This window comes from Triticum urartu, unplaced genomic scaffold (genome assembly GCF_003073215.2).
Source record: "Triticum urartu cultivar G1812 unplaced genomic scaffold, Tu2.1 TuUngrouped_contig_5066, whole genome shotgun sequence".
NCBI lineage: Eukaryota > Viridiplantae > Streptophyta > Magnoliopsida > Poales > Poaceae > Triticum > Triticum urartu.
In genome coordinates, this window is record NW_024115708.1 from 2,466 (window position 1) to 25,889 (window position 23,424).

General features: G+C 43.5%; 1 protein-coding gene and 1 pseudogene across 1 annotated transcript; one reads left to right on the forward strand and one right to left on the reverse strand.

Annotated features, from left to right (window-relative positions):
* The first annotated feature begins 4,625 nt into the window (after positions 1-4,625).
* LOC125528726 lies at positions 4,626-7,516 on the forward strand (annotated as a pseudogene).
* Positions 7,517-8,556: 1,040 nt separating this feature from the next.
* On the reverse strand, positions 8,557-13,752 carry LOC125528725. The gene is made up of 4 exons (XM_048693160.1): positions 13,555-13,752; positions 13,314-13,428; positions 9,214-12,258; positions 8,557-8,955 (listed from the first exon to the last, which is right to left on the reverse strand). Exons 2-3 carry the CDS (start codon positions 13,329-13,331, stop codon positions 9,232-9,234), a joined length of 3,045 nt encoding a protein of 1,014 aa, XP_048549117.1. The 5' UTR covers positions 13,332-13,428; positions 13,555-13,752; the 3' UTR covers positions 8,557-8,955; positions 9,214-9,231.
* Positions 13,753-23,424: the final 9,672 nt, after the last annotated feature.

The window sequence follows — 23,424 nt, forward strand, 5'->3', positions numbered from 1 at the left end:
GGCAAGGGAAATCCCGATACCTTCGCTCCGGCCGTAGTTTGGTTTAGGTTTTTTTAGTCCTCGTAGGTACAACGCTCGGACGGATGATGGTGCTTCTTCTTCGAGTTTGTCTTCCCGGCTTCGATCCTGCTTGGTCCCACAAGAGTTGTTGGGATTCCCCCAAGTGTAAGGGTGAAGCAGAACAGTAGCAAGTATTTCCCTCAGTTAGAGAACCAAGGTTATCAATCCAGTAGGAGTTTCCCAAGCTAACAAAGTGAGTGGCACAAACACACTTGTCCCCAACACACAAAGAGGGTTGTCAATCCCCTTGTCTTGCTAGTTACATGATTAGATGCAAGCCATAGGGATAAATAGTAGGAATGTAAAACTCCCGACTTCGTCGTAGTTTAGGTTAGATTTTTTTTAGTCCTCGTAGGTACATCACTCGGGCGGACGATGGCGCTTCTTCTTCGTGTTTGTCTTCCCGGCTTCGATCCTGCTTGGTCTCGCAAGAGTTGTTAGGATTCCTCCAAATGTAAGGGTGAAGTAGAATGGTAGCAAGTATTTCCCTCTGTTGAACCAATGTTATCAATCCAGTAGGAGTCTCCCAAGCTAACAAAGTGAGCAGCACAAACACACTTGTCCCCAACACATGAAGAGGGTTGTCAATCCCCTTGTCTTGCTAGTTACAGGATTAGACGCAAGTCATAGGGATAAATAGTAGGAAGCTAAAACTCCCGGCTTCGCCGTAGTTTAGGTTAGGTTTTTTAGTCCCCGTAGGTATATCACTCGGGCGGATGATGGCGCTTCTTCTTCGTGTTTGTCTCCTCGGCTTCGATCCTGCTTGGTCTGGCAAGAGTTGTTGGGATTCCCCCAAGTGTAAGGGTGAAGTAGAATGGTAGCAAGTATTTCCCTCAGTTGAACCAATGTTATCAATCCAGTAGGAGTCTCCCAAGCTAACAAAGTGAGCAACACAAACTCACTTGTCCCCAACACAACAAGAGGGTTGTCAATTCCCTTGTCTTGCTAGTTACAGGATTAAACGCAAGTCATAGAGATAAATAGTAGCAAGGTAAAACTCCCGGCTTTGCCGTACTTTAGGTTAGGTCGCTCGGGTGGATGATGGCGCTTATTCTTCGTCTTTGTCTTCCCGGCTTCGATCATGTTTGGTCCCGCAAGAGTTGTTCTGATTCCCCCAAGTGTAAGGGTGAAGCAGAACGGTAGCAAATATTTCCCTCAGTTAGAGAACCAAGTCTCCCAAGCTAACAAAGTAAGCTGCACAAACACACTTGTCCCCAATACAGCAAGAGGGTTGTCAATCCCCTTGTCTTGCTAGTTACAAGATTAAATGCAAATTATAGGGATAAATAGTAGCAAGGTAAAACAAGAAATAGTAGCAATAGTGTAGATGAATTCGGTAGTGGAGAATAGACCCAGGGGGCATAGCTAGGTTCGCTAGTGACATATCTCTCGAAAATAGGCAAATGGCATGGTAAATAAATTATGTTGGGCAATCAACCAATTTGCAATATTTATGACTATAGTCATTCATGGCATAATCTCACATAGGCATTACGTACATGATAAATAGACCATTAATCCAACTGCATCTACTACTAATACTCCACTCCTAAACCGTTATCCAGCATGATTTGCATGAAACATAGTATCACAATAAATAAGATGACATAATGTAGACAGGAAAAATGTTAGCACTAATCTTAACATGTGCATGGTTCTATTGCCAGTCGAGTCCTGTGGCGGTCATCCAGGAGCTGGCCGTGGTGTGCGGTGGAGCGGCCGAGTCCTGTAAGGCCTTGCACAATGGTAGATGCTTAGGGAGGTGCTTAGAAAAATAAACTCAGTTTTTCTGAAACATCGGTGCCTATTTCTATAAGAGAGACGCTTAATTAAGTGTCTATATTGTACAAATAAGCATCGGTGCTTAAGAAAAACCTGGTTTATTTCTCTAAGCATCTCCTCTAGGCACCTTGCATTGTACAAGGCCTAATGCATGGATGAGATCGTTTGCTAGATTCATGCAAGTAATCAGTTGAGTTGAGTGGATAAGTGCTGGACGTGCAAGTAGGAGTTGGTTGCATGTAGTTAGCTGGTTAGTGGCCAGCGAGCGTGGGTGCGTGGTGGCCGCCACGTGGTAGCTAGCTAGGTGTGTGTGCTAGCCTGGGTATAAAATCCCCTCTCCATGTATTAATCGAAGCGCCGGTGTGCTGCCGAACCAGAGTTCGAGCTCAAAGAAAAAAGCGTTGTTCGTGCAGCATGGCGTTTGCCGCCTGAAAAAAATCAGTTTGCTCTTTCCTTCATCTTGGTTTGTGCGAGCGAGGGAGAGAGAGCTGGTCCAGGGTATGTCCCAACAAAGAAATCAATCAATATGACGAAACCCCGTCGTTTTACCCTTAGTGACAACAATACAATATGTATCTTAGCCCTTTTTGTCACTGGGTTATATCACCACAAGATTGAACCCACTACAAAGCATCACTCCCTCTGACGAGAAATAATTAAACTTGGCGAAAGTTAGAGAAGTTTATGTGCATCTTTTATACAGGTCCCATCCATTTACTACAAGATGTCACATAAAAATACTACTATGTCTGATAATGTAGTGCCTATATTTTTATTACAAAAGCCAAACTTTGAGCAAGTTCATAGGAAAAATTATCAACATCTACAATAACAAAATATGTCTCGTGATGTATCTAATGATATGTATTTGGTATTTCGAAATGTCGATACTTTTCTTTAACAACATGGTCAAACTTTGCAAACCTAGACTTTGAGCATAATCTATAGGTGCTATACTGTGGAATGGTTTTGGTTTAGGGTTTAGGGAGTACTGTTCTATAGTTCGAGTCGTAAAATAACATTGCAGTCCCATATATCTTCCAAGTTATATTGTTCATGGGTGACATGCCCCATGGCATGTCACTGGATCTCAATCCGCCCAATACCAATGAGCATCCAGCAGTAACAACCAACACGCCCACTCCTCCATTATTTCGTTGCTCCGCAGACTCTGCTCTCAACGAGGGAAGGAAAGGGAAGGGAACCACCATTGCTCTTGCTCTTGTTGTGTGCTCCATCCAGATCCAATCCAACCATGGTGCTCAAGGGGAGGAGTAGATCCATCGCCTTCCTCAACGGCCATTGCTAGCTGCCTGTAAACGCTCTCTATCCTCTTCACCTCAAATTATTCTTTTGTTGTCGCTCCTCTTCTTGCGTTTCCATCTCTCACCTGCTCCTCTTCATCTTGTCCCAGCAAGCTGGATCTTCCTGCCGGTAGGAGGATTTCAACGGAGAGTGGCCGGCCCGCCAAGAGAGCTTCTACTCGGTACGATCTTGTTGGCAGTAGATAGATCTAATCCCTGCAGTGCACATTCTGATTCAGTCATGTACTAAGCATTCAAATGTAAATCTGTTCAAGTGACAAAATTTATTAGATCCCCTAGCTAGTAGATGGATCTAATCCCTGCAGATTCAGTCACATTCAGATTCAGTCATGTACTTGGCATTCAAATAGTATAAATCTGTTCAAATGGCATAATTTACTTGCTGATAGATAGATAGCATATCCAAATACTCAGACATGTACTACTAGTTATTTATAGATCAAATCTGACAAAACAAGGACATTAGTTGGAGGTCATTTGTCCTTGTTTGAGCTCACAGGGGAAAGAAATTAGAGCCATATTATTATTTTTGAACATGGAAATGCTCAGTTGTTAGCCTAAAATACTTGACTCGGTGGCACTTGATCCAGGTTTGTTGAGAGATGACCATGCTCCAAGTCCAAACTTTAGGTCCAACTACTTGCAGCCTTCTAGGAAAGGGAGGCAACAAAAGTATTCCCCCAAATTGCCTGCACTGTAAACTGAAAGGTGCATGCATGTGTGTACCGTCGTGTCGTGTTATTTATCTTGAAAATTATGTACAATAAAGACATTCATGCTCGTTTAATAGAGAGAATACCAATAGTACTACAGTAGTGGCCTTGTTCATTGATAGAAGTGAAGGGAAAATGCCAGACTGTTCAGATTCAGAAGCCATGAACAGATTAATACAAACAGTAAACAAAGTTGTAGTGGTTTCAACCATTGAACTTCTATATCAGTGCAAGCAAACAAATGAACAATGGCCACAATCGTCATGCATATAAAGATATTATCCCCTTTGTACTGAAACTGCTGCATATGCTGAAATTATGAAAACCAGATAGAAAATATGCTTCAGGTAGACTTATATTGAACTATATTTCGGCCGATCCATAAAATTCTTTCAAACATAAGTAGGCATACAGCCCAGTGTGAGAACAAATGTGTGGAAATACCAATACTGGGATTTAAATCAACTTTCTTTGACCAGTACAGTGTAAGATTAGAGTTGTGGCAATAACCAAAAAAAAATAGTTACTCCCTTTGTCCCTTTTTACATGGCTTCCTTGTTTCTGCGTGATTTAACTTTGACCACTCATTTGACTGGTTGGCCAGTCCTCTATAACCGAACTGCGGCCTAAGCAGCTGTGCTTCCTTGGTGTTGGAGTGCATGCATTTCTTTTCCTGTGTGTTTCCTGCGATGGAGAGCAATTTCCTTTGGTCTTCTAACTTCCAGTTCGTGTGTGTTACAGGACTGCTTCCTAGCTAAAGGATCCATACGCTGAGAACGAAGATCGATCCGTTCCACCATGGAGGTGGTGACCGGTGCCATGGGAAGCCTGCTCCCCAAGCTCGGTGAGCTGCTCATGGGCGAGTACAAGCTGCAGAAGGGCGTCAAGGAGGATGTCGAGTCCCTCCAGAGGGAGATGAAGAGCATGAACGCTGCCCTTGTCAAGGTGGCAGAGGTGCCAAGGGACCAGCTGGACAACCAGGTCATCGTCTGGGCTGATGAGCTCAGGGAGCTGTCGTACGACATGGAGGATGTCATCGACAACTTCCTGGTGTGCGTCGTGGGATCAGGATCAGACGATGTCGCTGACTCAAATAAGCTCAAAGGGCTAATGGCAAAGATGGCCAACTTGTTCACCAAAGGCAAGACTCGCCATCAGATGGCCGATGCCATGAAGGACATCAGGAACCGGGCCCGAGAGGTGGCTGACTGGCGTAACAGGTACAGGGTCGACGATGTTGTTGCAAATGCAGCTGGCAAACACAAGGTTGACCCTCGTGTGCTGGCTCTGTACAAGGATAAGAAAGAGCTTGTTGGCATTGAAGACGCAAGAAACGAACTAACCAAAGGGCTCACTGATGCTGATGCTGATGTTCCCAATCAGCAGCCCAAGACTACACTTGCTAAGGCGGTGTATGATAGGCTTCAAACACAATTTGAATACACAGCTTTTGTTCCTGTGGGACGAAACCCTGAAGTGAAGAAAGTTCTCAGGGATATCCTCTTGGAAGTTGACAAGAAGCAGGAGCGTTTTGGTGATTTAGCCACATTGGATGAAAGACAACTCATCGACAAACTACGACAACTACTTGAGAATGCACGGTACACACCATCGCCTTAATCAAGTTTATATCTCCAAACATTAGAAAATTGAGCATGAAAGAAGTTATATGTAGTGTCACAATGCAGCATTACACAATGCGGAACTGGGAAATGCATAAAGAAGTAACATGTTCTAAATTCAGCATGGTGGCGCATCTCAATGTCATTCAGCATGTTCCTCAACATGGATCAGAAAGATCATACATGTGTTGAATCAACCAGTTACACTTTCGTTTTAACATGTTCTAAATTTGGATTTGGAGAGCCTATTCATGTTCTGATGTACTTTAGAAAATTGAATAAATTGAACATGTTTTCTAGCTATAATATCATTTCACAAGTTCAGTTTAGAACTGGAGTATAAATATGAGTTCCAGCTAACCATTCAAAAGCAAATTCAATATATATATATATATATATATATAAACATATTTAAATTTCAGGGATAAAATTAAGAACTACAGTCTTGATGAAAAACATGGATGCATTTTTCCAGTGGCTTACTCCCTCCTTTTTTTTTACCTGTTGTAGATTGAATGATTTCATATGTATTTATATTCTTATTGAGGTGGCCGCTATGCATTTTTAAACACATTTTCTAGATGGTTTTACAAGCTAATACATGGCGCTTGTCTTGTCATGTTGACAGGTACTTAATTGTCATTGATAACATATGGGATTTACAAGCATGAGACATTATCAAATGTTGTTTCATTGATAATAATCATGGGAGCCGAGTAGTCACAACTACTCGTCTTCTCGATGTCGCCACAAACACTGGTGATATTTACAAGTTAAAACCACTTTCTCAACAATTGTCTGAAGAATTATTCTACACAAGATTGTTTGGCGGTAAAGATAAATGCCCTTTTGATCAGCCAGTTGAAATATCAGACAAATTTTTAAAGAAGTGTGGAGGTGTGCCATTAGCTATAATAACAATAGCTAGTTTGTTGGCTGGTAAACCTATGGAGGATTGGTCTAAAGTACTCGATGCTGTTGGTTTTGGACATGGAGATCACAACAAAGATGTGGAGAACACGAGGAATATATTATCATTCAGTTATTATGATCTACCTTGTCATCTAAGGTCTTGTCTGTTGCATATGAGCATATACCCAGAAGACTATTTGATCCTGAAAGACATGTTGATATGGCAGTGGGTAGCCGAAGGTTTCGTCAGTGAGGAACCAGGAGCAAGTTTATTTGAGACCGGAGAAAGATACTTTAACGAACTCCTAAATAGAAGCATGATCCAGCCGGTTGAGAATCCAGCAAATTACACAATATACGCTTGTCGTATTCATGATATGGTGCTGGATATGATTTGTTTATTTTCCAAGGAACAAAATTTCATTACTATAATGGATAGTAACAAGCAGCACACCCCTTCACAATGCAATGCCCGTAGGTTAGCTGTCCAAAAGAGAGTCGCGCCTCTGGCTAATGCAAGCATGGTCAAACTAAGGTCGTGTTATGCCACCATGTGTGATGCGAATGTGGTGCCATCACTTTCAAACTTTCAAGTGTTACGTGTTCTATTCATGGAAAAGTGCAGTTTTCAGGAAGACCGTCCTTACCATCTTGAGCATCTTGGGAGGTTACCTCTGTTGAGATACCTTAGTCTAGGGAGCACACGTATCAGTAAGCTCCCGGAAGAAAACTCAAGTGTCTCTCGTATTAGAGAGTTACCACAGAGTATTGGCTTGCTAAGAAAACTCAAGTGTCTGCGTGCTGACGTGAATGGTGTTCTTACAACAGTTTCGAATTGGATAGGGAATCTGACATCCTTGGAGGAGCTACATTTGAGTACTGTTGACGAGTCTTATATCTTGGTGAAAGAGCTCAGCAAGCTGACAGAGCTGAGGGTGCTCACCTTGGTTTGTACTTACACAGGTGTCGACGAGTGCTGGAAGAAAACTTTTGTAGACTCTTTATGCAATCTGCGAAAATTACAAATCCTAGGACCAAACTTTCAATTCACCGAGGAGCATATCATGGTGTTTGAATCGGTTCGCTGTGACTAGTGGGAAGGCTATAACTAAGCCCTCTCGGCAACTCCGTGATTTGGCCATAATAGCAGGCACTTTTAGCAGGTTACCGGCATGTCTCTTCCGAACCTCTCCATCCTAAACATACACGTGGATGATTTGGGCAAGCAGGACGTGGTTTTTTTCAATTCCCTGACAGCAACCAGTGTTGTCTTTTTTCAGACTGATGAAGAGGAATCAGACTCGGAACAGACCAAACAGGAGTTACTAGCAGCCTCCTCTTTGGATCATACTACCAGTGTTGGTACGTCTGCTCAGGTAATCGACGACAACAACGACGAGGAAGAAGAATCGGACTCTGATAAGACCGAACAAAAGGTGTGTATTTACTTCACCCCAACGAGGTTTCTTTCTCTTTCCGGTTCCTGTAATCGGCCCTCTTCATTCAAACTCCCTTCTTTCTTTTGCAGTCCGACCAGGAAGATGAGAACCGTCCCGGACCTCACCTAAGAGAAAGCAGCGATTACATCGCCGACACATCTCCTCCGGTGCCCGCGCAGCGACAGGCGTGGAGGCGGTGGGCGTGCTTCGCTTGCCTCAGTTCCGCTGCATCTGCCACAGCAGGTTCAAAGCAATGCGAGCTTCAGGCATCAGGCTGACAGACTGCTCAGCCATGAATGATAGCGTTACTACATTTCTTAGGATTTTCTGCCCCGTAGTCTGTGTCTCTATGGTCATCATCAGGATCGGACAATGGCATGGACAGCGGGCTTTCCTGGCTTGCTACAATCCCCTAGTTCCAGAACCTGTTGTTCCTATTTTTCCTGTATCCTAATTTGAAAAAGATCCATTCTTGTCTTTCGGGGTCTTTTTTTGTGCCGTACGATGCCCATCTCGAACAGGTGCTTTGCGCGTCATATGCCCTAGTAAGCAGAGGATGGTTTGGTCTAATGTTCTTTGGCGGGGACTAATATAAGGGGCTGCCTGTTTTGTCTTCCTCGCTAAAATCAATCAAAAAATAAGCGTGCTCTCCTGTTGCAGCAGCGATAGCAAACAAAGCCTGAAGAACATGACAGTTCAAACCTCATGCAAATCAATCAAAATACATAATGCAAATCAATCAAAATACATAAGTCTTTTCAGGCAGCACTAACATGCTGCTGAATCGTCGTCATGCATCAACGGAAGCAACACTCACACTATGGGTTTTGTAGCTGTGCTAGGCACACCACATGCACATCAGACCCTCTTATTTTAGATACAAACATAAGAAAAAAAATCAAACCAAACCGAACCACGTGGCTGATGCACCGTCTTTTCCTCACTGGGGAGACACACACAGAAATGATCAATCAGGTGCACGCACACAACATCAAGCACCAATTTATTCTTGGGAAACTGAACACAACTTCAACTGGGCAAGCCAACACTTGATTCAACCGTTGTTGCAGCAGCAGCAGCAGAAATCATCCCGCCTCCAGATCTACAAATGTAAAATGATAAAACTAGTTAATGGAAGACGATAATATAGCTTAATGCGTCAAATAAGCACATATGAAGAAAGATACAGTAGTGCATAGGGGTCATTAGCTCCTTGCTATATGCATCATTTTTGCAATTCAGAATATAGCACAGCATATATAGTGAGTGCCACAGATATATACACACATGATTTATAGACGTTATGGCATATGATACGGTACAGGAAACAAGAAAAGGGTGGGGGCATGCACATGCATACCTGAACGCTCAAAGCAATTCAACGGAGGACTGAGACTCGAGGAAGGGCCTTCTTGTAGTACTGTGAGTGGTGTGTCTTAAAGAGTGACGGGTGGTGACCGGCCTCCAGCCCGTCCCACTCTAGGTTATCCCACAAGTCCTTCTCGCAGTCTACAACAGGAAGACTGACTCCACGGCGAAGGCCCACCGCCGGGAGGCGCCTAAGGCCCCAAGAGCCCCTTATCCTGATGGTCTCAAGCTTTGGAGCAAACATCTTGTCTTCACATATTACCTCCAGATTGTGGAGTTGATGCAGGTAGATGTGCTTTAGCTGTGGAAAGTTCTTCACCGTGTCTTCTCTTCCAGCGTCATAATTCACGTCCCATGGGAAGATCTGCCTGAGACTACCACAGCTGACTATTTTGATGGTCTCCAGGCTGGGTAAGATGAATGATGAGATTGGGAGGACATACTTGAGCCTCGGGCAGTTGTGCAAGTGTATGCTCCGCAGTTGTCCAAAGACAAATTCTTGCTGAACTGCCCACATTATTCCTTGGCTCCAAATGCAGCCAGCCGTTCGGAGATCGGTCACCCAGATGGTCTCCAAGTGAGGAAAGGAACAATTGACCTCCTTGATATAAGGGACAAAAATTGCCTGTAACTTAGGACACTTGTCGACATGGCACCATCTCAAATCAAAACGAGCAGGTTCACCTATAAGGACAACAGAATCTTGTTTGGGGGCAATAGCAAGCATGGAAAAATTGTCATGGACGCGCAATGAGTGAGCCCGGCATATCAATTGAAAAATAGCTATGACTCCCCAATCGGAATCCACATCAGTGAGATTAATTCCATCACCAATCTCGACATGACGGTGCAGGGGTACAAGCAGTGGCTGTGGGACCTCATAAGAATCAGCGCCCCCCTCGAGTACAATATCATGGTAGCAGCATCTGATGGGGCTTCGGACTGGCCGAACTACCTGCTCATCGTGGGTCTCAATCCCCACGTTATTAATGCTTCTCCCTTCAGCTTTGATCTCCAAAGACCCATACAGATTCAAGTATAGGCTATCAGTAATCAAAAACCTGGAATGTTTTTCCCACAAACCGAGCACCAACGATAGGATGAACCTTGCATCTCTAACATAAACTTCACCGTCATATTTTCTGTTAACACAGCAGATAAGTGAAGAATCATGTGGCCTGATGGCGCCCTTTCCTTGATTGCTGATGCGTAGCATTTTCAACCTTCTTTTGACGCTCCACCATAGTATTGCGTGGAGGTTTTCACAGCCTATCAGAAAGAGCCGCTCTAGTTCAGGCACCTGCACCACCTCACTGCTCAAGTCAAGTTTCCTGATTAAGGTGTTTGATAGGTCTAGCTCCTCAAGGCACGGCAATTCTCCATGCAATGTGAAGTTCTCCAAATGCACACAACCAACCAAAGAGATCTTGGAGACTTTTGCTTCTTGGATTGAACTAAAACTTAAGCTAAATGATTCAATTGAAGGAGGGAGTCCTTCAGGCCCAACATGCTCCAACTGAACACAGCCATCTAGAATCAGAGTCTTCAGACCAACTGTCTCTGATACTCTTGGCAAAACTTGCATTGTACTATTCCCAGATAGATCGAGGAGCTCCAACTTTACCATATTTGTGAATTCATCCAGTTCATCTGTTTCCCAAGAGCATGTAGGTTCAATTATTCGAAGCTTGCGGAGGTTCTGTAGTTGTCGCCATGAAAAATTACGGCACCAAATCCTTCCCTTCTTCACATGTACCTCCCTCATGTTTGCAGCCATTTGCTCTATTGTCTCTTGTGGCAGAGCCAGTTCCCAAGTTGTGTCATATATATCTAGCACCCATAGGCTGTGAAAAAATTCCATAGTTGGTTTCCTTTGCTTCACGGGTTCTTCTTTTTGTTGATCCTTGCAGCTGTCCAATCCAAGGAAGCTTAAGCTTCGACAACAGCGGAAAGGAGGTGAAGAAAAATTGAAGGAGCAGTTGCATAATCTGAGCACACGAAGATTTTCCGATTGATGAAACATGCCATCGGGTAATGATGGTAATGGAGGATTGGATCCCCTTTGGACTGCAAGGAAAAAGGACGTTGACTCTGGAGGAATAGTCACCGCCTCGATCCTTTTTATTTCTTCCATACTAGTGGAGGTGACAACCATTACCATCCAACGTTTCTGGGCGTCCAAACTATCAGTAAAATCTACCAATGTATCAAATGAGCAGTCCTCTAATCCGATCCATTGATGCAAAGCAGTACCAACATCCCATGCTTCATCATCATGACCTCCTTGTACAATGCCATCGCAGACCCAATATTTGGTAGCATGGGTAGCCCACTTATAGTCAATAATGTCGCTACCCCGAGAGATTAATGACAACAGATACATGCAGCACTCGGCCACTATTTCAGGGGTGATGGCAAGATTTCCCATAGATCGAGCAATTTCTCTAGCCTCTGCCTGTAGAAAAAACTTGTGACTGAGACTACCTCTTTCGTAAACACAGAAAGTTGAATTGTCCATCTTTTTCTCAATTCTTGAGTTGGGCAGAATCTTTCTTCTAAAAGTCCACAATATTCTAGTGCCGAACACTGCTCGAGGAATGCCTAAATCATTCAAGTCAACTCTGTTGTGGCTCCCATTCTGAAATACCACTAAACATCTATGCTCCTGTAGGGATCGATGGATTACTGGCACAACATGTTGTATCTCAGCTCGAGATCCCTCATCTAACCCTTCCAAATCATCTTTTTCATCTTGCTTATCAAAAATAGCCATTACAGTTTCAGCAAGCTTCAGTTCCTCGGCTATTTTCCTTTGTAGTGCTCTTCGACTTTTCCACCTCGAGCAATCGACGTGGATGATCTTGTCGAAATTCTTCATCAGAGACGGCGGAGGGTCTTCGATAATAGCTCTAAGCACCACAGAAGCAGCCAACCCATGCCATCCATTATAATATATGACACTATATTTAGTTTTCTCAATGAAATCGATCAAATTCTCTACCGCCGCCTCGACATGGGGTGATCCATACCCCAGCACCTGGTTATGACAATCAGCTGAGGTTAATTCACGTATATATCAATTTTGGCCTAGTATTACTTATACTTATTTAAAAGGTATAGGCAAAGCTAGAAGTGATCAGAGGGACCATTCCCGCCGATAACTGTTTCTTAGTTTTGGTTAAGACCACTAAATTGGGCATGAATGCTCATGATATGGTAACACCCACACCTACCAACGGATTAGGCTAAATGCTACTGGGTTGTGGTTTACATGTGCATGGGCCAGTCGATCAGACATGCAGCTACAAAAGCAGCGATGCAGAGATGGGAGGGAACAGAAATAAACTGAACCGTGCTCGATCTTCCTCTCGTCTGGATCCCCTACCTCTCCGGTGACCACTCCACAAGTACCTTATCGTCCTCTGCTCACGTCAGGCGATCCCCGGGGCAACGAGTTGTGACAGACCTAAATCAGATTCACTTCAACATAGGTCATCGACACATGACACTTGAACCTTTACTGAGCAAGCGGTTCTGTGACTAAAGAGGACAGCTGGGGTGGAGATCAGGGTAAGTGGGTAACTAAAAGATTTCTATAAATTATTTGGTTGTATCAGTTTGATATATGGAGGACATAATCCCTCTGTATCGACTGCGCCTATTACTCAAGAAAAGGGTTGAACCAAAGTTGAAAGGTTAGAAGAATTGCATTTCCATAAGAAACATCAAATCAAGATTAATTTCGGATGTGCAATTAACTATATGTACCATATGACAGTCTTAAATCCTAAATGTGTCATCTTTTTTTTCAAGATCTGATAGAACAAGCTCTGTCTCATCAATGTGATGCATTTTATTGTTCGGTGCCGGTTAATAGGAGCAGGCATGGCAGATTAGATCTTCGTAGTTGCGTAATGGCACATACTGGATGTGTGTGTGTGTGGTGTGTCTATATATGTAGTGTATGCTAAGATTTAGAGGAAGAGATTTATGCACATAATACCATGACAGCCAGACAGAAAAACTCAATAACAAGAGTCAAGAGCACAACTCGAGTGAAACGAGCATGCATATGTAAGAAAAGAAAAATACCCATCCACGCCTGTCCATGATGAGTTTCTGAATCAAGGCCCACGTGCCCAACAAACGGAATAAGCTCCAGGCTCAAATAATCTAACCCATCCACGCCTCCTCCACTTGCAAGCACCTAGAAGAGCATCTCTTAGTCAGTTGTATGTTTGCGCGTAACTAGTGCTTGCTCACAAAGTTGCGAGTTTTCAGAACTATAAGTTGAAGCAATTAATATGAGGTAGCGGAAGAAGGATAGTGGTACCTTAATTAGCAGCTACATATCCTGTGCGAGTCCATTAGAGAGCAGAAATGTTGGTGCTGTTTCCTCCGGGAAGAAAGATGGTGACACAGGATGGAGGAAGAAGAATGGGAGTTGGGCATCAACTGTGAGTGTTAGCTTCACATATGGTTTTGCTGATCAACATACATTGCTTTTGCCTTTGCCTTTGCCTTTGGCCAAAGCGAGCGCACAGCATATCATGCTTCTTTGCTTGGGTTTGGAGGCAAAGAATAAAGCCACGGATCGGCATCTCGATCCCTTTTTGCTTTGCGGATGGCGAATAACAGAATCAAGCTCCTTAATTCGCTTGGTGTTGGAAAAGAAGGATGAAATTGTTCCTCTGGGCTGAAAAGAGCAGAGTGAATCGCACGACATCACAGCCTTGCGATAAAAGTGAACCACAGCTCTAGGATGTTTTTTTGTTCCGGAGATAGTAGAGACCCTATAACCTGTCGGCGCGCGCGGCCAGAGCACGAGCGGCCGGCGTTGTTCCTCGGCGGCGTGGCCAACCACCACGCCGAGCCTTGCCGATATGCCAAATAGCTCTGCCTGGCCGTGGTGTGTTAGACTCTATATTTACATAGAGCTTCTGTACGTAACTGTATATTGTATTCGTATAAATGATGTACGAAATGCCAAATGGAGGCCGAGCTCCATGGAGGACTTTATTTGAAAACTTCAAAATTTGAACTTTTCAGTTTCAAAAAATTAAGAAAATAAATACACATACACCTATATACATAATGTACATGTATGTAAATTTTCAGGTCGAAATACATTAAAATGTGAGCTACACAAAAAAGACAAGTTTGTGGCTTTTTAGTATAAGGTATTTCATCCTGAAATTTTCATCTTTAAAGTCCATGATTTTTTTTGCAGCTCGCAGTTCAAGGTATTTCATCCTGAAATTTTCACACATACACTTTACATCCTTCCATACACGTGTATTTTTTTCAGAATTTTTGAAACTGAAATTTATGAATTTTGAATTTTTCAAAATAAAGGGCTCCATAGAGCTCGGTCTCAAAAATGTCCTACTCATGTGGTGTACCCCTATATATAAAGAGAGCCACAACCGTATTAGGGTGTCGTGCAGTTTCTCACAACCCTAATCTTTACATGGTATGAGACTAGTTCTATGATCGATGTCTTCCGCCTCTGCCCCGATCGCCCCTGCCCCGGCCGCCGCCGCCTCTCCGTTTTGTCCTCTCGTCCGCTGGCCTCCATGGAGCAACATCGGAATCAAGGATTTAGGGGTGATAAAAGTGCAAGTGAGCAACTAAATTATATCACATTGGCTGCTTGCAGGTCTTCTGTGCTCTAGACCCAATGAGTACGCCACATGCTATCTTCTTGGCAACTATGTTAGATATATTAAATTTACTATATATAGAACTAGCTACTTTATTTTTAGTAAGAAAATTAATTGAACTAGTTTATTTTTAGTAAGTGCTTAGTTGAATTGAACTAGTTGAATTAATAGAACTAGCTAGTTGAATTAATATAGAACTAGCTAGCTAGTAAGTGTTTATCAATTAATGTTTCAGTTATGAACATAGGAAATGTCGTCTGACGACGAAAACAATTTCGTTATGTGTGAATACTGCTAAGAAGAGCGCGACCTGTGCGACAAAAATTTCCTAGTTGATGATAGGCGCTTTAGCATCAAGCTGGATGAGACCTTCGAAGTGGATACAGTAAGTCACAACGACAAGTCTTTTTTCGTAATTAAGCATGACTTATGCTTCATTTGCTTCAACTTATAATTTTAAATTTTCACTATTCTACTAGCGTATCCCCTACCATGCAAGAATTTTTGTCTTGGATAAGATAGGTTTCAGTCCTAAAAAAACTATGGAGGTAAAGAGAGTTTACTTGAAGACCGAGCATGGTTATACCTTCAACGTCAAATTATACAATGCAGACACCTACACCTATTTTGAATGCAAAACTTGGCAAGCACTATGCAAGGCTTATGCATTTGAGCCTGATATGTTTATCACCTTTGATATTCATCCCGAAGATGATATTGAAGGTAATAGAGACATTTGGGTCGATGTGCAGCCTCCTCCAATACTACCATTATGTGAGTTTCTCAACCATATTTATGTCTTCGATATTGTTTATGCAAAAATAGTTGACAACTAATTTCTATTGACAACTTATTTCCATTCAAGCAAACATGTCCAACGCTTGGTAGACAGTACCATCCCCTGTCCCGGGGCTGAACTAAACTGCGAGGAGACAAGTCATTATGTTTCATGGCTTGAGGATCTTTATGATGTCAAGAGAAATTATTTTCCTGAATTTGAAAATCTTAGTACTCAAAACGTGTGACCAATAGTGATTGTATTGAACTACGGTCACATCTATTTAGGAAAGATGCATGGTAAGATTTTTACTATTTATCCTCAGTGCATCTTTTGCATACAATATTTTTCAAGCTAAACTTCATTGCTAAGTAATGTTACTATACGCGATGTTCTTCAACAGGGACTCCCAATGACAGTTGTGCCTCAGTGGATCGAGACTAAAGGTCGCATGTCAATGGTTAGCTTACAGCCAAGATATCCTACATTGCACATGAGTGCATTCAGGATTTCCACAACCGAGGAATGCTTAATAGTGAAAGATTGAAGCAAAATTGTGAAGGATCACAGAGAAGTACTAGGGGGCAGCAAACAGAAGCGCAGCCGACGATTAGAGACAGGTTCATTTGCATGCTCCAATATGATGAATCTGGAGAGCTATACATGTTATATGCTATTTTACCTGAGAGAGAGCAGCAGGAGTGATTAGCATGCTATTAGTACTTGTCCTCTCATGTCGGTGTTCTTCGTCGATCCTGAATTTAATCTCATGACCATGCTGAACTAGATGATATCTTTGCTTCTGATATAAGTGAATGTTTCTTCTTTAAGCTAGTGTTAGTGATGATTAGATAGCGGTAACGACTATGATGATTAAATAGTGGTAATGATGACTATAATTGATGATTTTTCAGCTAGCTAGTATACTGTTGTTGGTGATGATATGATGTAAGAGTTTTTATATTAATATGATGATGATGAGTTATTATTTCATTTATGAAAGAAACCGCAGATTAGTTTCAACTGGATGCAGAGCTAGCTAGCTAAGTGATCAAGTATATATATGCCATATCTATATTACTTGATCACCTAGTGATTTAACAACTCATTGTAATATAAAAACAATCTCTAAATTAAACTGAAAACACGAAATTAAAGGAAAAACAAAAAATAAATCCAAAACCACCCCAAACATTTAGTATCGGTTGGTGGTATCAATCGGTACTAAAGGTCTCCCCGCACCCGGCCCTGGCATGTGTCACGTGGCCTTTAGTCCCCACCCTTTAGTGCCGGTTATAGAACCGGCCCTAAAGGCCCTCACGAACCGGTGCTAAATCCCGGTTCTGCACTAGTGGGATGCGGTGTTAGCCGTAGGATGCGGACACATGGTGGCAGATGCCAGCCGGTCTATTTTTAATACGGTTATTTGGATAAATGCCACTTGAATTCTGACGATTCCGAGAAACGCCAATGCAAATGTCACCACATATTATGCAAACTTTCGAAAACAAGACTTCATCTTTCTCTCTGTCTTTCTTGCCAAGGTTATTTTTGGAGGAAATAATTATCATGACCTCCTACCACTAATCCACCACCTCTCTGTCCAGCTTTGAGCGGGAATACGAGACGCGAGACATGAAACGCCAAATTCTTAGTTGTTTAATGTTACATATAGCGAACTGTTGGAAATTATCCTTCTTCTTTGGTAAGCAGAGGCACAGTTGTATGGACTCTTGTGCCCGTCAGATTCGGCATCCGGAATGGACATGAGAGACTATCATGCTGACATGCTGGGAAGCAGCCTCGCCGTCATATGGGTCGAAACACAACTAGCAGGGAACCAGACCCTAGAGGCACTATGGGCCAAAGTTGTCTACTTGGAAGTGCAGGCTCCCAACGCTAGTAAAAAAGGGCCATTTGTCCCGGTTCATAAGGCCCATCTGTCCCGGTTGCGGAACCGGGACTAAAGGGTCGTTACTAATGCCCTTGCCCTTTAATCCCAGTTCTTATATGAACCGGGACAGATGGGCCTCCACGTGGCCGTTGTGACGAGTCCAGGCAGGAGAGCCTTTAGTCCCGGTTGGTGGCACCAACCGGGACCAATAGGCATCCACGCGTCAGTTGTTCAGGGGTTAGGGTTTTTGTTTTTTTCTGAAAGAGGGGTGAATTTGGGGTTTTTGTATGGTTAATTAAGGTGCTTCATATATTGTGTTAGGTAGCTAATTAATTAATAGAGAGAAGTGTCCTCTTTTATCTCCGTGCTTGGTCGACGCTACGTACTATACGTATAGAGAGGCCCTCGACACGGTAGCTAGTAAGAAAATAAAGGAAACCATTAAGTACAGAAGTTCGTCATGCATACCGAGAGAAGTGATCGACCTCTCCTTCTCCGAGAGATTGGTCGAACAACAAGTTTTCGTATTATCTATCCGACGCTACTGGCTACATACATATACAATATGTAATATCTGTTACAATCCCCTAGCATCTGAAATCAAGTTTCACATGGTATTCTCCCTCTTGAATTTCTTTCATGCGATCTTCTGGTAGGAGTTCATTCCGCATCTCCCACGTCTAATTTGAAGAAGGGGGTTAATACATATATATGAATGAAACTCAACAGAAATGATGGTGTAATAAAATGAAATTGTGAATATTATTGCTTACGCACATCAAATTGTTTTTTAGAGTAGCCCCGCTTATCTTTGCAAGTCGCGTTGTAGATGAACTCGCACACATAGTATCCGCAGAAATCATTCCCTTGTTCCTGCCACAAGCACTTTACGAGAAATAGAGGTCAATCAAACTGATAATGAAGCATTATAAATGGCATTGATGAAAGTAGCTAGAATCAACGGGAGCAAGATGCGCGGAACTAGCTAGCTAGTACTACTTACTTTCGGGTATGTCCATCGCAGCTCCCCCGGCAGTCCCGGAGCTTGTGCGGTGAATACTTTCCAAACCCTGCGAGACAAAGCAAACAATTACTTGATATCAGGAAATGAACAAAAAGTTGCCGATATGGTGCGATAATGATCGATTGAACTTAATTGTTGAGAATTTTAGTCATGTCCGCATAGGTCTCGGGAGATTTTCGTCTCGAGTCGAAGACGATTACTAGTCCCTGCTCAAGCTTAATCTCCAGGAGAATATAGTGGAAGCTGTGCACGCATGCATAACTCATCAATTACATTACTATAACCTCGCTCGAGTAATAAGGGAAACCGAATATGCACAAGACAGTAACACTCACTCGAAGTTGTAAGGAAATAGTATTTTATCTTTGTTTTGATTTACTATCAATGATTTGAGCAAGTTGGCCTCAGCATCATCGGTGTTCTTTTCAACCTCAAATTTATCTATGAGATTTGTGTTAATGAACCCAATATCATACATTTCTGCTTTTCTGCACTCGACGATTTTCGATCTGCATAATATAGTGAGGATAATCATATATACATGCAATGAAAGAGCTGAGCTATATATAGAGACTTAATGACAGAAGTAGCACTTACAGACAGTAGCAAGTGACCGTTAATTTATCGATGGCCTTTTGATTGAACCACTGGAAGAACTCCTCAAATGGAACAGTCAACAAATGAATTCCAACGAGGTCGTGCTCATCTTGAACTCTCAGATACAAAGTATTCGTCCCCCCAGACTCTCTGCAGGTTTGCATGTACCAATCATGGAATCTTCGCATCATCGTTGTTAGAGATTTTTCATCTTTGACGAGAGGCTTCGCGTACTCGTATCTGTGTTCGTCCACCTCCAAGAAATCATAATGTACATCGTCAGGCAGGTAATCTCCAAGATTGCTATAACCGGGAACCATCCCCGGATCATTAGCGACGATATCGCTAGACACCTTGAGCGGGGGGCACGATTGGTCCGCTTGTTCGCCGAGCTGGGCAATTTTTTCCCAACTCGTCGTTCTGCTAACCTTCGATCACTAATAGTATTTCCCGACCGCTCCGCTTCGATATATACCTTTGCAGTAATGCGCTCATAGTTGGTTTTCGGCGGAGACTTTGGTGGTTTCCTCAGGGCATCGAGTGTGCACTTTGCTTTCACCCGGTCTACCTTCTCCTCCGGAGATGGATGTCTCTTTGCTTTCACCCCTTCAAAGAAGTCATTCACTTCTTTTTCCACGATCTTCGCGTTTTCTTCCACGGTCCTCTCGTATGTTAACTTCTCTAGAGGCTTGCGAGGTGGACCGAATCTGTATTGCCTGCCTCTGGCTGTACTGCTAGACGCCGGAGCAAACGGAGTGGTTGCGGCTATCTTCTTTCATGCTTTCTTATGAGGCGGAGGAGAAGGAATACGACGCGCCGGAGCAGCCGGGGCGATGGCAGGTCTCTTCCGCCCTTGCTGACGAGGCGGAGAAGGAGGAGGCTGGCTGCTCGAGCGCGCCGGCGCAGGCGGAGAAGGAGGCAGAGTGCCGCCACGTGCCGGAGAAGGAGCCGGCCGAGTGCCTTGATCGTGGCGTAGGCGGGGAACGAGGCGGAGTGCCACCACATGCCGGAGAAGGAGGCTGAGTGCCCTGATCACTCGCCGGAGGAGGAGGCGGAGTGCCCTGACTCGCCGGAGGAGAAGGCGGAGGCGGAGGCGTCTAGTTCGGAAGGTTGATGAGCTCCTTCTGTCATAGGCATGGAGTCTTCAGAGTAGAACCTAGCCGAGTCTCCCCTTCACCGGTAGGGTGGTCAAGCTCGAGCTCCTCAAATCCTTCCGTTATTTCATCCACCATCACCCTAGCATATCCTTCTGGAATCGGCCGGCAGTGAAAAGTTACACCAGGTTCAGGACGTGCAACAGAGCCAACAGTCGCCTTGATTTTCATATTCATCCATTGCGTCATAAGGTGGCAATTGTGAGACTCCGTGATTAAGTCCACGGGGTAGCTAGAAGGAGCCGTGAAGACAGGCTCCTGAAGCAGCTTCGTGGAAGCCACGCTGCTTCTCCGCTGAGATGGCGGTGTAGCTTCGGGTGTAGCAGCTTCGGCAGGTCGCGTGCTGCGGGCCTCATCTCGTTCCTCTAGCGCTTGTACCCTTGCGTGCAGCTCCTGTAGTTGGGTCAACTCCTTTTTCTTCTTCCTCTCCCGGCGTTTGTAACCGCCTGCGTCGGGAAATCCAGCCTTCCACGAAAGGGAGCCTGGTGTGCCTTGTGTCCGTCCGGGGTGCTCAGGATTCCCGAGGGCCTCTGTGAGCTCATCGTTCTCTCTGTCCGGGACGAACGTCCCTTGCTGCGCCTTTTCAATATACTCCTGAAGCTTCTCGATGGGTGTGTTCAGCTGCTCGTTGGTCCAAACGCACTTCCCTGTTACAGGGTCCAATTTCCCCCCAACCCCGAAGAACCAAGTCCTGCAACGGTCTGGCCAGCGTCACGTCTCTGGTTCGATCCCTTTAGCAATGAGGTCATTCTCAGCCTTGTCCCACAACGGCCGGGCTTTCAGGTAGCCACCTGACCCCGTGCGATGGTGATGCTTCTTCTTTGCAGCATTTTTCTTGTTTGTCGCTGACATCTTCGCTGCTCTCTTAGATTTCTTTTTGGTAAAAAATGCGGGCCACTGATCTTTGATCTTCTCAAATCAGCCGATGAATTCTGGAGTCTTGTCTTGGTCAACAAACGATGATTTTGGCTCATTCTTCCACCTCCTGAATAGCTCAGCCATCTTCTTAAGAGCATAAGCCTTGATCATTGGCTTTTTAACTGGATTCTCCGGATCCTCCTCTGGCAGGAAGGTGAAATTTTCCTGCAGCGCGGTCCAAAGATCAGCTTTCTGCCTATCGCTGACATAAGACACCTGAGAGTCTTTGTCCTTAGGCTTCAACCATTGCTCGATGCTGATCGGGATCATGTCCCTAACTAGAACCCCGCACTGAGCATTAAATTTTTGCTTGGTCCGGTGGGGTTCAATCGGTTGGCCAGCACGATCAATTTCGATGATCATGTACCTTTCATCTGAGCGCAACTTTCTCTTCGGGCCTCGTCTCGTTATCGAAGTGTTGCTCGATCCGGAGGGCTAGAAAAGAAGAAAAAGAAGAGAGTTAATATGTGTACATACCAAAAACAATTAATGCATCAATTAGGTATAGTCAGCACATGCTTAATTAGTTAATATATATACCTGGCCGGACTCCGTTCGGTCACCGGAGCCGTCATCACGGTGTCCTTCCCCCTCCATTCGGTCACCGGAGCTGTCATCACAGTGTCCTTCCCCCTCCATTCAGTCACCGGAGCCGTCATCACGGTGTCCTTCCTCCTCCATTGTTTGATCATCGTCGTCGTAGCCTGCTTCTTCATCATGTCTTTCCAGAACATCGGTGCATGTGTCGTTGAGAAACGACAAGACGGCATCACTTCCATGTGCGATTATCTCCCCCAACACCACTTCTTGTGCTTCGTCTCGGGGGTGCGGATTCATAGTTTCTGCAAATATTTACAACATGGCGATTATTATTCAAACATGATAGATGGATATATTAGTGGCAAACGTTGAACTAGCTAGCTAAGCATAATAAGGAATCATATTAGTGGCCTGGCCTCGACGCTTCTCTAGGGTTTGGGGTGGCCTCGATGACAACGCTCTTTTAACTTGGTAAATTTGGGTGGCCTCAAGAGAGTTTGTCGATCGGGTAGGGGCGCGGCGGGAGGGGGTAGGAGACCGACATCGTTTTTTTAGGGTTTGGGTGTCCTCGAGAGTTTTGGTCGAGCGAGAGGGCCGGGGGGTGCTCCCGTGGTATAAGTTATCACGGTCGAGAGGGGGTATATCGACAACGACAAGTCGAAGTTATCGGGGACGGGGTATATCGACAACGACATACCCGATAAAAAATAAGAAGACGAAGAAGAAATAAAAAGAGGAGAAGAAGAAAGGAATAAAGGAGAAGATCGAAGAAAAAAAGAAGAAAAAAAAGAAGAAGAAAAAAGAGGAGAAGAAGAAAGGAATAGAGGAGAAGAAGAGAAAATAGAAAATACTATTTTCTATTTTCTCTTCTTCTCCTCTATTCCTTTCTTCTTCTCCTCTTTTTCCCCATTTTGTCCTCTTCTTATTTATTTCTCCACTTCTTCCTCTCCTCTTCTTCTCCTTTTTCTTTTCCTTCTTCCTAAACTAAATATAAACTAAAATAATCCTAAAATTAAACGAAGTTATCGGGACGGGGTATATCGACAACGAAGAAAAAAAGAAGAAAAAAAGGAGAAGAAGAAAGGAATAGAGGAGAAGAAGAGAAAATAGAAAATAGAATATTTTCTATTTTCCTCTTCTTCTCCTCTTCTTCTCCTCTATTCCTTTCTTCTTCTCCTCTTCTTTTTCTTCTTTTTTCCTCTTCTTATTTATTTCTCCTCTTCTCCTCCTTTCTTCCTCTTCTTATTTTCCTTTTTCCTCTCATTCTTTTTCTTCTTCTTTCCTTTCCTAGCTAGATATATAAAATTTTTCTAAAAATGTAACTTTTGCATATATAAAACTTTTCACTCTACATTTTTGTACATATGAAAAAAATAAAGTTGCTATACAAAAGTGCACAATTTTTATGAACAAATTACAACATCTACTAGACATCTAAATAAATATAACTACAAATCCAAAATTTTCCTAATCTTAAAACTAAACTAAACATAAACTAAAACAACCTAAAAACATGTAAAAACATCTAAGAATAGCATCTAAAAACTTCTAAAAAAACATATAAAAACATCTACAAATATAATAGCACCGCGCAGGGGCGGATCCAGGGGCACGGTGGAGGGGCCGGCGCCGGCG